At 41.7% G+C, this 18912-nt stretch overlaps 1 protein-coding gene across 3 annotated transcripts in view; it reads left to right on the top strand.

Moving 5' to 3' along the window:
• The window catches only part of LOC117352118 (mucin-2-like), an 85459-nt gene that overhangs the window by 52917 nt on the left and 13630 nt on the right, over positions 1–18912 (top strand). Inside the window, exons 29-36 of one of the 3 annotated variants that reach the window (XM_033928254.1) lie at positions 24–236; positions 3561–6455; positions 6741–10429; positions 10522–10591; positions 11388–11668; positions 14106–14277; positions 17026–17130; positions 18179–18219. In XM_033928254.1, coding sequence (XP_033784145.1) covers positions 24–236; positions 3561–6455; positions 6741–10429; positions 10522–10591; positions 11388–11668; positions 14106–14277; positions 17026–17130; positions 18179–18219 — 7466 coding nt within the window. Of the gene's footprint in view, positions 1–23; positions 237–3560; positions 10430–10521; positions 10592–11387; positions 11669–14105; positions 14278–17025; positions 17131–18178; positions 18220–18912 lie in introns of all 3 variants that reach the window. The other 2 variants (XM_033928253.1, XM_033928252.1) reach the window with 2 other exon arrangements.

Here is an 18912-nt window from a genome sequence, read left to right as displayed (position 1 = left end):
ATGCTTTGCCTTCTGACTTACAGCCTGCCATTGCGAATACGAGGGGAAGATGTACAACTACAATGACACCATCTACCATACCACCGATGGCATTGGAGGGTGTATCAGTGCAATATGTGGCGCAAATGGGACGATAATCAGATCCATCGAAACGTGTACTACTACGTCTCCTTTGCCTACCACCACACCCTTCACGTTTACTACAACGCCTGAAATGACAAGAGTTACCACAGAAGGTATGTTTTGTTTTTTTTCCCCCAGAATTTACTCATTTCCTACAAATCTTTGAAGGCCCAAATATAATTTTCATGGATAAAACAGTATGCTGAATCCATGTTATGTAATATGCAATTTTATATCCCGCCGAATCATAGAGTTCCAGATGGGTTTCAGGTGTATTTTGTAGTATACTGTAGAATTTTGTATAGAGTTAAATATGTTACAGAAAATTATACAAGCTACATAAAGTTATCAAACTGTTATCAAAATATATATCCATTTACATACTGTACATATATATATATATATATATATATACTGTATGTAAATAGATAGATTGCATATTACATAACATGTATATATATAAATTGAACATGTATACAAGTATATAAATTGAAATGCTGCTCACCACAATTTGTGTTCCAACGGTGTGAAAGTTAGGACAATAAATTAGTGATGGGGTTGGAGGAGTTGCCATACAGTGAGAAATTAGAGAAACTGGGCCTCTTCTTTCTTGAAAAGAGGAGACTGAGAGGGGACATGATCGAAACATTCAAGATAATGAAGGGAATAGACTTAGTGGATAAAGACAGGTTGTTCACCCTCTCCAAGGTAGGGAGAACGAGAGGGCACTCTCTAAAGTTAAAAGGGGATAGATTCCGTACAAACCTAAGGAAGTTCTTCTTCACCCAGAGAGTGATAGAAAACTGAAACACTCTTCTGGAGACTGTTAGGGGGGAAAACACCCTCCAGGGATTCAAGACAAGGTTGGACAAGTTCCTGCTGAACCAGAATGAACGCAAGTAGGGCTGGTCTCGGTTAGGGCACTGGTCTTTGATCTGGGGGCTGCTGCGGGAGTGGACTGCTGGGGACGATGGACCACTGGTCTGACCCAGCAGCGGCAATTCTTATGTTCTTATGTCATTCACCAGTGAAATACAACAGTTTCTTTCACTGTGATGTATATTTTACCACTGGAGAAAGTTCTACCAATTTTGGCTATGGAGAACAATTGGTACAATCAAAGGGAACTAATATTTGATTCTTGATTGTTCTGTGCATGAAGCTTCCCCATTAAATACAGCTATCATTCTTGCCAGAAAGCCCAACAAATAGCCACACTGGGACAGACTGAAGGTCTATCAAGCCCAATATCCTGTTTGCAACAGTGGCCAAGCCGGGTCACAAGTACCTGGCAGAAACCCAAATAGTAGTAGCATTCCATGGTACCGATCCAGAGTTATTTCTGGATATTCAAAGATGGGATTTGTGCTCTGAAAATCCAGTTATTTTTAGGAGGTTAAGACATAGCAGCTTATGTCGATGTTCATGGTTGCTCTCTGTCTTTATGGAGCAACCAAAACAAAACTGCAGACTGGGTACAAGAGGCAGGCAAATTTTAATATGACAATTGTGTTCTTGTCATATTAAAATTTGCCTGCCTCTTGTACCCAGTCTGCAGTTTTGTTTTGGCTGATTCTTTCTGCAGATCTTTTTTGGATCCCCTTTTTTTGTTGTTGTGCTCTCTGTCTTTATAACATAACAGCACAAATTCAACCAAAGTCACGGATACATATGGTCATGTACATTTCAGGTTGAAGTACACACATTAGTGATATTTTGTAATGTATTCCAGTGATATTTAAACACCATAGTCATGTTGAATTCAAACACTGACTACAGTGTCTAAAATTTTACCCAGATATTCGACACTGTCCAGCATTCAGATGCCAGCAGTAAATATCTGGTTATAATCAATCCATGGGAACTTAATCTGGAAATTGGCAATATTCTCTGCTAGTCTCTGGATAAGATGCAGGTTAAGTCCAGGTAATTATCTGGCCAATATTGAGCCAATGGCAAACAACTGGTGCTGTAACTGGAAATTCAATGTCAGGCCCTGTGCAAGGCTTCAGCATTGATTTCAAGGTTTTTGGTTGTTGTTTTTTTTAAAGCTGGCTACTGCATGACTAGAGTTAATATTCAGACTTAACCAGCCATGGGTTAACACCTATAGTCCCTCTAAGCCAGGGGGTCTCAAAGTCCCTCCTTGAGGGCCGCAATCCAGTCGGGTTTTAGGAATTTCCCCAATGAACATGCATTGAAAGCAGTGCATGCACATAGATCTCATGCATATTCATTGGGGAAATCCTGAAAACTCGACTGGATTGCGGCCCTCAAGGAGGGACTTTGAGACCCCTGCTCTAAGCTGAGCACGTGAGCAATTGCTTATGCATTCTAGGAGTGTCACTCACAGCTTTTACATGGTCACTCACAAAAATACTTGCAAATCTGGAAAATTGTTGGTTTTTAGAACTTGTTACTCACATGAAAAACATTTTTTAGAACTTGTCACTCACATGAGAAAAAATTTGCATATACCTGGCCAATCCTTAGAGGGACGGCTATTTCTGCAGTCCAGTTTATGCTCTAAACCTGGCTGGTTAGGTTTTCATATTGGGGCCTAACTGGACTCCACCCCCCAGAATGCCCTCGACTTAATTTCAGCGCTAACTGGTCATTTTCAGCGAGGGTGACTGGTCTAGTGCTACTGAAAATGAATGCATAGCTACAATCAAGTGAGTTAACCAGTTGGCTGCCATTTCTGCCTGGTTAACTCGCTTTAAATCTTGACGATATCTTGATAAATACCCAGGTAAGTTCCACATCTGCCCCTGGACCATCCCAGCACAATCAGGAAAGTTCTAAGGCAGTCAGGGATGATATTCAGTTGCATTATGTAGATAACCAGTGACTAGCTCCTGTGATTATATGCTACCAGATAACAGGCCATGCGTGCTTACTTTACGACTCCAACTGCAATCCACCTAAACTATACGCCAAGCACTTAGGTAGCATAAAACAACACAATGTCCTGTTAACACATAAAATCATGTGGTGAAATCAGTTAGCTTAGCGGGATTTAAAAAAAGGTTTGGATAAATTCCTGAAAGGGAAGTCCATAGGCCATTATTGAGATAGCTTGGAGAAATTCACGGCTTAGTCCTAGGATAAGCAGCATAAAATCTGATTTATTACTTGGGATCTGAGTTAGCTACTGTTGGAAACAGGATACTGGACGTGATGGAGCTTTGGGCTATCCTAATATAGCAGGTCTTAGGTTCTTTTATAATTTTTTAAGAAGCCTTTTACTGGAAAATGCATTTAATAGGGTTTGGGTATATTTAGTCCTTTAAACAATCATCTCAAAGTGTTAGAAACACCTAAAAAATAATAACAATCAATATGATAAATGAATGTATGAAATATTATACATTCATATTTTCAAATAATATATTTTAAATTGGGTTCCTAATTTTAAAATATTCATTTTCATGCAGTGCCAACAACAGTAACGTGTGTTTACGAAGTTTGTACATGGTCAACTTGGTATGACGTCACCTATCCAAATTCAGACACTAAAGGTGGAGATTTTGAAACCTTTGAGAATATAAAAAATAAAGGACATGCAATTTGCAGCAAACCAAAAGACGTTGAATGCAGGGCAACAGACTATCCTGAAGAGACCATTGCAGATCTGGGGCAAATTGTCAATTGTAACAAAGATTTTGGACTGACATGCTACAATAGGGAACAGAATCCACCAAAATGTATAAACCTTGAAATCAGGATTGAATGTTGTCACTATGAGCCCTGTGAAACTACTACACCGCTGATCATTTCAACAACAGAATCTATTTCAGCAACTTCAAGTCAACAATTTACAATAACTGTTCCAGGGCATGAAGAAAAACCTATCACAAATCTGCCTCCAGCACTTACCATAGGGAAAGGCAGTACCACACCATTAGGTACTACAGAAAAACAGATTACAACCAATCAGCCTGCAACTACAACATTGCAGGTTACTACTAATCATGTGCCCGTTACTACTCGATCACATGCTACAACTTCTGCTGTTACCACTGGGAAAGTCACTACATCAGCACCGGGCACCACAAAGCAACCAGGTACAACTTCTCATCCTACAACTACCATTTCACAGCTAACCACTTCTGTGCCAGGTACTACTCAAACACATGCTACTACTACTCCTGCTGTTACCACTGGGAAAGTCACTACATCAGCACCGGTCACCACAGAGCAACCAGGTACAACTTCTCATCCTACAACTACCATTTCACAGGTAACCACTTCTGTGCCTGGTACTACTCAAACACATGCTACTACTACTCCTGTTGTTACCACTGGGAAAGTCACTACATCAGCACCGGGCACCACAGAGCAACCAGGTACAACTTCTCATCCTACAACTACAGTTTTACAGGTAACTACTTCTGTGCCCAGTACTACTCAAGCACATGCTACTACTTCTACTCCTACTGTTACCACTGGGAAAGTCACTACATCAGCACCGGGCACTACAGAGCAACCAGGTACAACTTCTCATCCTACAACTACCATTTTACAGGTAACCACTTCTGTGCCTGGTACTACTCAAACACATGCTACTACTACTCCTGCTGTTACCACTGGGAAAGTCACTACATCAGCACCGGGCACCACAGAGCAACCAGGTACAACTTCTCATCCTACAACTACAGTTTTACAGGTAACTACTTCTGTGCCCAGTACTACTCAAGCACATGCTACTACTTCTACTCCTGCTGTTACCACTGGGAAAGTCACTACATCAGCACCGGGCACTACAGAGCAACCAGGTACAACTTCTCATCCTACAACTACCATTTTACAGGTAACCACTTCTGTGCCTGGTACTACTCAAACACATGCTACTACTACTCCTGCTGTTACCACTGGGAAAGTCACTACATCAGCACTGGGAACCACAGAGCAACCAGGTACAACTTCTCATCCTACAACTACCATTTCACAGCTAACCACTTCTGTGCCAGGTACTACTCAAACACATGCTGCTACTACTCCTGTTGTTACCACTGGGAAAGTCACTACATCAGCACCGGTCACCACAGAGCAACCAGGTACAACTTCTCATCCTACAACTACCATTTCACAGGTAACCACTTCTGTGCCTGGTACTACTCAAACACATGCTACTACTACTCCTGCTGTTACCACTGGGAAAGTCACTACATCAGCACCGGTCACCACAGAGCAACCAGGTACAACTTCTCATCCTACAACTACCATTTCACAGGTAACCACTTCTGTGCCTGGTACTACTCAAACACATGCTACTACTACTCCTGCTGTTACCACTGGGAAAGTCACTACATCAGCACCGGGCACCACAGAGCAACCAGGTACAACTTCTCATCCTACAACTACCATTTCACAGGTAACCACTTCTGTGCCTGGTACTACTCAAACACATGCTACTACTACTCCTGCTGTTACCACTGGGAAAGTCACTACATCAGCACCGGGCACCACAGAGCAACCAGGTACAACTTCTCATCCTACAACTACAGTTTTACAGGTAACTACTTCTGTGCCCAGTACTACTCAAGCCCATGCTACTACTACTCCTGCTGTTACCACTGGGAAAGTCACTACATCAGCACCGGGAACCACAGAGCAACCAGGTACAACTTCTCATCCAACAACTACCATTTCACAGCTAACCACTTCTGTGCCAGGTACTACTCAAACACATGCTACTACTACTCCTGCTGTTACCACTGGGAAAGTCACTACATCAGCACCGGTCACCACAGAGCAACCAGGTACAACTTCTCATCCTACAACTACCATTTCACAGGTAACCACTTCTGTGCCTGGTACTACTCAAACACATGCTACTACTAGTCCTGCTGTTACCACTGGGAAAGTCACTACATCAGCACCGGGCACCACAGAGCAATCAGGTACAACTTCTCATCCTACAACTACCATTTCACAGGTAACCACTTCTGTGCCTGGTACTACTCAAACACATGCTACTACTACTCCTGCTGTTACCACTGGGAAAGTCACTACATCAGCACCGGTCACCACAGAGCAACCAGGTACAACTTCTCATCCTACAACTACAGTTTTACAGGTAACTACTTCTGTGCCCAGTACTACTCAAGCACATGCTACTACTTCTACTCCTGCTGTTACCACTGGGAAAGTCACTACATCAGCACCGGGCACTACAGAGCAACCAGGTACAACTTCTCATCCTACAACTACCATTTTACAGGTAACCACTTCTGTGCCTGGTACTACTCAAACACATGCTACTACTACTCCTGCTGTTACCACTGGGAAAGTCACTACATCAGCACCGGTCACCACAGAGCAACCAGGTACAACTTCTCATCCTACAACTACCATTTCACAGGTAACCACTTCTGTGCCTGGTACTTCTCAAACACATGCTACTACTACTTCTGCTGTTACCACTGGGAAAGTCACTACATCAGCACCGGGCACCACAGAGCAACCAGGTACAACTTCTCATCCTACAACTACAGTTTTACAGATAACTACTTCTGTGCCCAGTACTACTCAAGCACATGCTACTACTTCAACTCCTGCTGTTACCACTGGGAAAGTCACTACATCAGCACCAAGTACCACAGAGCAACCAGGTACAACTTCTCATCCTACAACTACCATTTCACAGGTAACCACTTCTGTGCCTGGTACTACTCAAACACATGCTACTACTACTCCTGCTGTTACCACTGGGAAAGTCACTACATCAGCACCGGGCACCACAGAGCAACCAGGTACAACTTCTCATCCTACAACTACAGTTTTACAGGTAACTACTTCTGTGCCCAGTACTACTCAAGCACATGCTACTACTTCTACTCCTACTGTTACCACTGGGAAAGTCACTACATCAGCACCGGGCACTACAGAGCAACCAGGTACAACTTCTCATCCTACAACTACCATTTTACAGGTAACCACTTCTGTGCCTGGTACTACTCAAACACATGCTACTACTACTCCTGCTGTTACCACTGGGAAAGTCACTACATCAGCACCAGGTACCACAGAGCAACCAGGTACAACTTCTCATCCTGCAACTACCATTTCACAGGTAACTACTTCTGTGCCCGGTACTACTCAAACACATGCTACTACTACTCCTGCTGTTACCACTGGGAAAGTCATTACATCAGCACCAGGTACCACAGAGCAACCAGGTACAACTTATCATCCTACAACTACCATTTCACAGATAACAAAAACTGTTCCAGGGCATGAAGAAAAACCTATCACAAATCTGCCTCCAGCACTTACCTTAGGAAAAGGCAGTACCACACCATTAGGTACTACAGAAAAACAGGTTACAACCAATCAGCCTGCAACTACAACATGGCAGGTTACTACTACTCCTGTGCCCGTTACTACTCGAGCACATGCTACTACTTCTGCTCCTGCTGTTACCACTGGGAAAGTCACATCAGCACAAGGTACCACAGAGCAATCAAGTACAACTTCTCATCCTGCAATTACCATTTCAGAGGTAACTACTTCTGTGCCCATTACTACTCAAACACATGCTACTACTACTCCTGCTGTTACCACTGGGAAATTCACTACATCAGCACCAAGTACCACAGAGCAACCAGGTACAACTTCTCATCCTGCAACTACCATTTCACAGGTAACTACTTCACAGTCTGGTACAACTCAAACACATGCTACTACTTCTACTCCTGCTGTTACCACTGGGAAAGTCACTACATCAGCACCAAGCACCACAGAGCAACCAGGTACAACTTCTCATCCTGCAACTACCATTTCACAGGTAACTACTTATTTGCCCGGTACTACTCAAACACATACTACTTCTACTCCTGCTGTTACCACTGGGAAAGTCACTACATCAGCACCAGGTACCACAGAGCAACCAGGTACAACTTCTCATCCTGCAACTACCATTTCACAGGTAACTACTTCACAGTCTGGTATAACTCAAACACATACTACTACTTCTACTCCTGCTGTTACCACTGGGAAAGTCACTTTATCACCACCAAGCACCACAGAGCAACCAGGTACAACTTCTCATCCTGCAACTACCATTTCACATGTAACTACTTCACAGTCTGGTACAACTCAAACACATGCTACTGCTTCTACTCCTGCTATTACCACTGTGAAAGTCACTACATCAGCACCAAGCACCACAGAGCAACCAGGTACAACTTCTCATCCTACAACTTCCATTTCACAGGTAACTACTTCTGTGCCCGGTACTACTCAAACACATGCTACTACTTCTACTCCTGCTATTACCACTGGGAAAGTCACTACATCAGCACCAAGCACCACAGAGCAACCAGGTACAACTTCTCATCCTGCAACTACCATTTCACAGGTAACTACTTCACAGTCTGGTACATCTCAAACACATTCTACTACTTCTACTCCTGCTATTACCACTGTGAAAGTCACTACATCAGCACCAAGCACCACAGAGCAAATAAGTACAACTTCTTATCCTGCAACTACCATTTCAGAGGTAACTACTTCTGTGCCCATTACTACTCAAACACATGCTACTACTACTCCTGCTGTTACCACTGGGAAAGTCACTATATCAGCACCAGGTACCACAGAGCAACCAGGTACAACTTCTCATCCTGCAACTACCATTTCTCAGGTAACTACTTCTGTGTCTGGTACTACTGAAACACATGCTACTACTTCTACTCCTGCTGTTACCACTGGGAAAGTCGCTACATCAGCACCAAGCACCACAGAGCAACCAGGTACAACTTCTCATCCTGCAACTACCATTTCACAGGTAACTACTTCTGTGCCCGGTACTACTCAAACACATGCTATTACTTCTACTCCTGCTGTTACCACTGGGAAAGTCACTACATCAGCACCAGGTACCACAGAGCAACCAGGTACAACTTCTCATCCTGCAACTACCATTTCACAGGTAACTACTTCACAGTCTGGTACAACTCAAACACATGCTACTACTTCTACTCCTGCTATTACCACTGTGAAAGTCACTACATCAGCACCAAGTACCATAGAGCAACTAGGTACAACTTCTCATCCTGCACCTACCATTTCAAAGGTAACTACTTCTGTGCCCATTACTACTCAAACATATGCTACTACTACTCCTGCTGTTACCACTGGGAAAGTCAGTACTTCAGCACCAGGTACCTCAGAGCAACCAGGTACAACTTCTCATCCTGCAACTACCATTTCTCAGGTAACTGCTTCTGTGTCTGGTACTACTCAAACACATGCTACTACTACTCCTGCTGTTACCACTGGGAAAGTCACTACATCAGCACCAGGTACCACAGAGCAACCAGGTACAACGTCTCATCCTGCAACTACCATTTCACAGGTAACTACTTCACAGTCTGGTACATCTCAAACACATGCAACTACTTCTACTCCTGCTATTACCACTGTGAAAGTCACTACATCAGCACTAAGCACCACAGAGCAACCAGGTACAACTTCTCATCCTGCAACTACCATTTCACAGGTAACTACTTCACAGTCTGGTACAACTCAAACACATGCTACTACTTCTACTCCTGCTATTACCACTGTGAAAGTCACTACATCAGCACCAAGCACCACAGAGCAACCAGGTACAACTTCTCATCCTACAACTACCATTTCAGAGGTAACTACTTCTGTGTCTGGTACTACTCAAACACATGTTATTACTTCTACTCCTGCTGTTACCACTGGGAAAGTCACATCAGCACCAGGTACCTCAGAGCAACCAGGTACAACCTCTCATCCTGCAACTACCATTTCACAGGTAACTACTTCTGTGTCTGGAACTACTGAAACACATGCTACTTCTACTCCTGCTGTTACCACTGGGAAAGTCAGTACTTCAGCACCAGGTACCACAGAGCAACCAGGTACAACTTCTCATCCTGCAACTACCATTTCAAAGGTAACCACTTCTGTGCCTGGTACTACTCAAACACATGCTACTACTACTCCTGCTGTTACCACTGGGAAAGTCACTACATCAGCACCGGGCACCACAGAGCAAGCAGGTACAACTTCTCATCCTGCAACTACCATTTCACAGGTTTCTATCACTCCACAAAAGAGTACTACTTCTGCTCCTGTTACTACTGGCACACATATTGTTACTACTCTTCCATTTAGAACTACTGAAATTGTTAGTGTATCTCAGCCAGCGACCACTGGATCCCAGATTACAGCATCTCATCTTGAAACTACCAAGTCACTAACTTCTACTCTGCCTAGAAGTACTGGAGTTTATGTGACTACTTCTGTTGGAACTTCTGTATCAAAAGTGAGTATTTTCGCACATGGCACTGTATCATTATGTCATGCTAGCATCTGTGAATCAACTATTTTGCTAATATATGTTTATCTTTTTCACAGGTTACTGTTACGCCTTCAAAAGCACCTAGCCCCTGCTTTTGTTATTTCAATAACACAGTTTATTCTCCTGGTACGTATGTAATGACTTTTATCATTAAATAATTATGAACATATAGAATGAAATTATCAAAAGTGGGTGTTGATTGTTCCAGTAGTTTTTTGTGGGTTTTTCTTTTGTTTGTTTGTTTGTTTGTTTTTTTGGGGGGGGGGCGGATTTCTCTCCATTTTTTTATTTTTGTGTTTTTATTTATTTTTTTTATTTTCATTTCAGGTATTTTCCTTTTATCCTAGTAGATCCTACCTCTTTCCTTTGTTAAATTGTTGCATCAGTTGTTCTGAGTAATGTACTTGACTTCTCCTGGAACTCTGGAACTTAGATACTGAATTTGGACAGGAGGTATCAGTGTTAATGATGATGAGAATTCCCTACCTTATGGTCTGTGAATTCTTCCTCCATGGTATCTTCAGTTCTAGACCTGGTGTTGAAAAGAAAAATGGACTTTTGATATGGAGTCATTAGCTTGTATCATCTGACTGGGTTATAAAACTGAGGTTTTATTTAAAATGATCCCATACTTCAGCACATGACAATCTTTATAAAAAAAATAAAGGTTTGGGAGATGGGGGGTGGGGAGTTATGATTTTGGGCTACTGTTGAGTTATTTTAGTAAAAGTTGTACTGTTTTTCTGCAGTCCCATTTTCGGCAATGAGACCCTGGTTATATAACCCATCTTAATAGTAGCCCACTTTGATAATTTGCCTTCTTTATCCTTAATTTTCTTTATAATCAATCTTATCTCTTGATGAATTCATGTTCTTCTGGTCATGGAATGTCAGTTTTACTTTTTCTATTATATTCTTACAGGTGAAACAATTTATAATATGACAGACAGTGCTGGTTGTGTATTTTTTGCAATTTGTGGTAAAACATGTCTACCTGAGAGATTTCAGGGTGGTTGCCCAGCAACGTCTTCACCTCTTACGAGCACAACCCCTGAGATGACATCTTCTCCAGCTCCAACAGTGATTTCAACCAGTGTATCATCTTCAACTATTCCCTCCACCAGCCCATCAACATCAACTTTCATTCCACCCACCACAACCACACCAACAGAGGGTTGTTTCAATGTTGAACCACCAAGAATGGTAATACAATTAGCTCATTCATTTTTGAGTAGCTTTGCGTAGGTTTGGTGATAATATAGAGGGATTACATCTTTGGTGTTGCTATGTCTCTCATGTGTTTGTGCCTCTGACATTGCCAACTAATTAATGTAATCTTCTTAGTGATCAGAAGTACAGGGTGAGACAAAAGAAAGTAACCCCTTAGAGATTTTTGCCACTTTCTCAGCAACTTTTTTGAATTTCAACAAGAAATTTTATGTACTTAGTCATTTTTCTTACATATTGCTATTCAAGTTGTAGTTCAATTTATTTCATATACCGCAAATATAAAACCAAGGCTAAAACCTAAGCGGTTTACAATAAAACATTATTTTAAAAAAATAGAAAGGGGAGACAAGAACAACAGAAACAAACTAACAGAATTCAGACTGAACAACAAGCTATGTTGATTTACTGACATGTGGAGGGCCATTTTTGATACGAATCTAAATCCAGGTTTGGACGTTTGGCGGAAAGATGCACACAAATCCAGCACCAACCATGCCCATTTTCAAAATGGCAAAATGTCTATCTTGTTTTTCTTCGAAAATTGACTTTTTCAGATATGCATCTATTTTTTCTGAACCAGTTTTGATAAAAACACATAAAAACTAAACTAAACCTTAAATTTATAGACTGTGTCATCTTTATAAGAATAAAGCTCTCAACTCGGTTTACAGCATTTGATGTGAGGAAAAAACAACAGCAGAACATGTTACTACTTTTGGGATGTAGGAGGGGCCAGTATTGTTGAAGACTGGCCAAGCAGACATCCCAGAAGAGCAGTGGGGCACAGGTACATATCTCACCATAACCTCTTAATATTGTGTGGTGAGCCCTCCCAAGCCCATCTAAAACCTATTGGAACCAACTGTACACTACAACAATAGCAAATATGCCTGCAGGTGGCACCTATATAATGATCCATTAGGTTTTGGTGGGCTCACATTTCCCACCATAAGTGTAGTAGTTAGAGTGGGATATGGGCCTGGGTCCTTTTCTCTGCTGTCCACTGCACCACTAGACTACTCCAGGAACATGCTGTCTGCTCTACTAGGCCTGCCCAGAACTTCTCAAGTGGTCCTACAGGCAGGAATGTACTGTTTCATTTGCATTTTGAGGGGGTGGGAGGGGGAGTGGGGATAGGTCATGCTTATATCCCTCTAATGCAGGGATCTCAAAGTCCCTCCTTGAGGGCCGCAATCCAGTCGGGTTTTCAGGATTTCCCCAGTGAATATGCATTAAAAGCAGTGCGTGCACATAGATCTCATGTATATTCATTGGGGAAATCCTGAAAACCCGACTGGATTGCAGCCCTCAAGGAGGGACTTTGAGACCCCTGCTCTAATGGTGATCTGGCCAGTTTGAACACCTTTTTATCGCTTTTGTAAAAGAGGGGGATAAATCAATTTTTTTGTGCTATATAAAGAAATGTATTGCTAAAACTGGGATCACAAATTGTTGGTTTTCAGAGCTTGTTGCTCACATGACAAAAAAATTGTATGCACCCAGCCACTCCTTGGAGCATTGGTCGAGAGGCTGGAAATAGTGCTATTCAGAAGATTTCTATTTCCAATTTCTATTATTTGTAGTCTAAGAAAATTTCCAAGCATGCAGAGGGTGTGGAATCTAATGAATTAGATTTAGCAAAGGTTTTGGAATCATCATAATGCTTTTCTTTTTCTCTCAAGCCTAGAAGATTACTACTTTGAAGGCTTATTTTATAAATCAAATTTATTTATAAAATGTTATAACAGTACGAAAAATATTAATATACGGCATTTCTATTCAACCTAAATTTGCCAAGGTATTCAACATTACGTGGTCTTGTTAATATATATAGAAAACCAAAAAAACTCTGTGGAGTGACGATGTTCCCAAATGGACTTTATTTGAAAGTATCAAAGTTCCAAAGGTACACTAAAATCATCCACATAAAATAATTCCATCCACATAAAAGTAAATCATCCACATAAGAGCAAATGCAAGCAGTGTCTCACTTCCGGTTCACCACACAATTGTTTCCCACGCACTCACCTTTATAGGACCCCCAGGGACCCCTGAAGAAGACTTTTTGTCGAAACGCGGACCGTGTTGGGTCCTGTATCCCTGGAGGACTAGGTCCTTTAAGGCTCTTAGTGGATGATTTACTTTTATGTGGATGGAATTATTTTATGTGGATGATTTTAGTGTACCTTTGGAACTTTGATACTTTCAAATAAAGTCCATTTGGGAACATCGTCACTCCACAGAGTTTTTTTTGTTTTCTCTGGCTTTTCTTCTTTGTGGATATTTTGGGGTCAATTCCTTTTGTTTTTTGCTTGTTAATATATATTGCAAATGTCAAGGACTCTGTTCAAATCAATGCTGATGTGATTTTGCTGTTTCAATTAAGAACCTTCCTGCTTTTATTTTACAGCCTGGAGAAACTTGGCAGAGCAATTGCGACGAGTGTAGGTGTGACATGAGCACTGTGATATGTGTACCAATCAAATGTGAACAGAAAAAGCAAGAGAACTGTGAAAACGAAGGCTTTGAACTTGTCAGTGAGCTTACCCCAGAGGACCACTGCTGTCCACAGCTTATATGCAGTAAGTGCCCTCCAATTTCCTTTACTGAGAAAGAAACAGAGCATTGTGGGTAAATTCTGTCAGGCCAATATCCAGTCAGCGCTTTTTCTAAACACTGGTTGCAGTGGTGAAAAAACTGCCGATATCTGGATGGTGGCTGGTGCCGCTGAATATCCAGATTCAGGAATGAGCAGCCACGCTTTCTAGACACCAGTGATATTCAAGCCACTATTCAGATAGCTAAGAGGTAGGTTTTCATCCAGCTGTGGTGAGAATTTCTGTGTTCACCACTGGCACTATTCCCAAATCGTCACTGCCAGGCCATATCCAGGTGTCTGCAGCCAGCTATCTCTTAGACGGTTAAATGTGATTTTCAGCACATAACTGCCTAAGCGACATACATAAAGATAAGGCTGATTTATGCAGTCCAATATGGCCGCTTCACTTAGACAGTTAAATCCTGAATATCAGCTCATAATGGCATAAGTGCTGACTCCTCCCCTGGACCACCCACAAAATAACTGTCTTTCATTTTAATGGTCTGTAGTGATATTTCGTGGTACTAACTGACTGAATACCGCTGAATATCAATGACTAGCCCTGAACAAGCAATTTAACCGACCGGAAAACATTTCTGGCCAGTTAAATCACTTTGATTATCGACCCCTAAGTGGATAAAATTAGAGCAACAATGTATCTGCATAAAACTGTAATGCCCGTGGGTCATCCTGGAGTGGAGAAGTGGCCTCATGGTTAGAGCAGCTGCCTCATTTGTGCGTTCGAGTCCCACTGCAGCTCCTTGAGATTCTGGGCAAATCACTTAACACTTCATTGCTCCATGTACAAAATAAGAACCTGACTACAATATATAAACTGCTTTGATTGTAACCACACAGAAAAAGAAGGGTGTCAAGTCCCAGTACCCTTTTACCCCATTGATTGTTCCCCTCCAGTTCTTTTGAAATCATAAACAGAATACAGTGTGGTTTGATGACTTTAGCATGGCATCTTTCAATTGTAAACAGCGCTGGGGCCCTGCGGACCAGATAAGTGAAACCTTACACGTTGGTGGTGTTATTATCGTTGAAGAACATTTTTCATATAAACTATTTTTGAACATTTTCAATTATTTTCATAATTTATGATTATTTTGAGATTTACAGAAAGGAATTTTAAAATAACTTTTTCGGAATAAAGCTTATTTATAATAGGAAGGGTGGGGGAAGAAGCAGATGATTATAATTGATGAGGATTGGTGAAGTGGATTCTGCAATAGCAGGAGCTGTAAGAGGCCCCGTGAGCCCTTTCCAATCGAAACTCTGATGCTTCTCTCCTTCATAAGAACATAAGCAGTGCCTCTGCTGGGTCAGACCAGAGGTCCATCATGCCCAGCAGTCCACTCATGCTGCAGACCATCAGGTCCAGGACCTGTATAGTAACCCTCTATCTATACCCTTCTATCTATCCCCTTTTCCTTCAGAAAATTGTCCAATCCCTTCGTGAACTCCAATACCGTACCCTGTCCTATCGCGCCCTCTGGAAGCGCATTCCAGGTGTCCACCACCCGTTGGGTGAAGAAGAACCTCCTAGCATCCTAGAATCTGTCTCTTTTTAATTTTTTCCAAATGCCCTCTCGTTCTTGTAGTTTTTGAAAGTTTGAAGAATCTGTCCCTCTCTACTCTCTCTGTGCCCTTCATGATCTTGTAAGTCTCTATCATATCCCCTTTAAGTCTCCGCTTCTCCAGGGAAAAGAGTCCCAGTTTCTCCAATCTTTCAGCTTATGAAAGGTTTTCCATACCTTTTGGTGCTAGTTAAGAACTTTTGATGTGATTAGTGAACAAATCAATATTTGGAAGGAACTACTAGTTGAGATTAGATCTACTTTTTCTCTTTATGCCTTTAGAAAATAACTGAAGACTTTTCTCTTTCAAAAGAATTGTTACTTAAGTAATTCTATTTGAAGAAACTATTACAACCTCATATTGTGTAAACCGAGTCGAGCCTCTGTTGTCCGGTATATAAACTGAAAGATTGGATTGGATTGAAGATTTCTTTTAAAGATTTCTTTATAAATGATTTTTTGATCTGGATTAGTGATTTTTACTTGAATGGTGATCCTTTGGGATATTCTATTACTAAAAGAAGATATTTACTATGACCTACATTATTTCATATGGTACTTGATATCAACATTTTTATGATCTAGGATCTCCCATATTTTCTCTTCTGTTAACATAGTAAATGAAGGCAGATAAAGACCTGAATGGTCTATCAAGTCTGCCCGACAGTCACACACATTATTAATTCATGAATAAATTGTCTTTCTTTGACACCTCTGGGGCTCTAGAAGTCCGCCCGGTATTGTCCTTAGGTACCATCGTTGGTGAAGTGCACTTGAATGAGGAGAGGGTTCTAGTTTTTTTTTTTTTTTGCTTTGCACAGACAACAAAATACAACACAACTCTGCGCACAATAGAAGAACTAAAGAACCCTCATCAACATGTGAAGCAGTAATACAGAGTAAAACAGTTTCCAAGGACCCCCCCCAGTTCCCAACCTGAGCATAGCCCCCCTACCCACCCACCCCCTCGGGGTAGGGGACTAGGGTGTTTCTAGTTTCATATTTTTAGGTACGAATGGTTTCTCCTAGATTGGGATCCAGATCCATTTTAAGTAGCTAATGAATAAAGCTAAAATTGAACTTCCCAAGTTAAACTTGCGTGAACGCGCTGCCCTCTCTCTAACCTCTTCCTTTTTATTCACGCACAGAATGTAACCCCAGACTTTGCAACAATACTGTCAAACAATGCGATCCAGGTTACAAACTAACATCGGCCATTGCTGACGGGGCCTGTTGTACTACTTATACCTGTGGTAAGTTCTGAATCTATCCATGAAAGATCAAGGAACGCTTTGAATATGCAAAAGACTTAATACCGCTAGCTCCTTCCCACTTTCCCAAAGCAATCTCATCCACTCTTTATCTCCTCTAGAAATGACCAGATATCTTCTTCTTGTAATACGTTTTTTTTGTAATTCTTTTGTAATCCGCCTTGAACCGCAAGGCAACGGCAGAATAGAAATCTCTACTGTAATGTAATAAAACGTGATGACATATTATGGCTTTTACCTTCTCATTGATTCTGAACAGTTGTATCATTTTATTATTTATTATCTCAGCTTTTTACATTTCTGGCTTCACTAATTGCTCATGCAAATATGAGGGTGATTTAAAAGTTTGGTTAAAATAAAAGCAAGTTAAACAATGTGGTCTCCATCAACACTTACAGCCTGTTTTACAAAGCCCCAAAGGCCCCAAAGGGCTTCGGGGCTGTTGCCACCCAGCTTTGTAAAACAGGCTGTTAGTCAAGCGATGTTCCAATGTTTATCGTATCGTAGGAAAAATAGCTGGACTTGATGGAGACTACTTTGTTTAACTTGCGTTTTACCAGACTTTTCAAACCACCCTCATAGTGCCCATCTATGTCTGCGGTATGCTGTATTTTATTACCATTGCGAAGGTCTCTGCTGCAAAAAAAAATGGGGTTCACGCAATAAAACGACATGGGAATACTTTTTAAACAAATAGGAGAAAATATCTTTTCACTCAAAGAGTAGTTAAGCTCTGGAACTCATTGCCAGAGGATGTGGTAATAGTGGTTGGTGTAGCTGGTTTTAAGAATGGTTTGGACAAGTTCCCAGAGGAAAAGTCCATCGTCTGATATTGAGTCAGACATGGGGGAAAACATTGTTTGCCCTGAATCAGTAGCATGGAATGTTGTTACTATTTGGGGTTTCTGCCTGGTACTTGTGACCTGGATTGGCCACTGTTTGAAACAAGAGACTGGGCTTGATGGACCATTGGACTGACCCAGTATGGCTGTTCTTAAGTCTATATATTATTTTATTTTCCTTCCAACAGAACCCGATAATGTCTGTGTTGTCAACAGAACAGTGTACCAGGTAAGGCTATCAATATGAAACAGAATGCTTCGTTCAGAATCTTTGATTCTTTATCTTCTCAGGGCATTTCCCTTGTTGCGTTCCCCTTTCTGTATTTTCTTAAGGAGAACCTCTCTGCCCTTGTACAGTATGCTCCTTGCCTCATGGCTGCCATCTCAGAAGGACTTATGTGGCTGGCAACGGGTGCTGACCACATGCATTGATTAAGTCTACTTGCCTATGGAATGCTGAAATTTTGAGCTTTCTGGTATTGGGCATCCATGTCTCCACGTGCTGTCTACTTGCTATGCTATACATAGTAGAATTGTATATTGTCTCAAATATAGTTAATGTGATGTTTGGAAGACTGAACTCCCAAAGAAGGCATATACACTTCTCCCTCCCTATTCACAGTTTTGGGATTTACGGTTTCAATTATCTGCAATATTTTTTTTTTTTTGGGGGGGGGGAAAGCATAGTTTAGGGCCTTCCCGCCTCCCTACAGGACTTAAAATGTCTAGTAGCGCTATAGATTACTCCTTACTAGGTGGTCTAGCTGCCATCGTAGTCTCGAGAGACTACAGGAACTCACGGCAGTCATTTCCTATTGGCGATCTGCATGGGGCAGGAGCGTAGGAAGCTCGCTCCTGCTCCGATAGCCCGCTAGACCACCAGGTAAGGCCGGGATGCCGGGGGAGAAGGCGGGAGGGAGGC

This window comes from Geotrypetes seraphini, chromosome 19, assembly GCF_902459505.1.
Source record: "Geotrypetes seraphini chromosome 19, aGeoSer1.1, whole genome shotgun sequence".
In the NCBI taxonomy this organism is placed as follows: Eukaryota; Metazoa; Chordata; class Amphibia; order Gymnophiona; family Dermophiidae; genus Geotrypetes; species Geotrypetes seraphini.
This window is presented reverse-complemented; position numbering and strand designations above follow the sequence as displayed.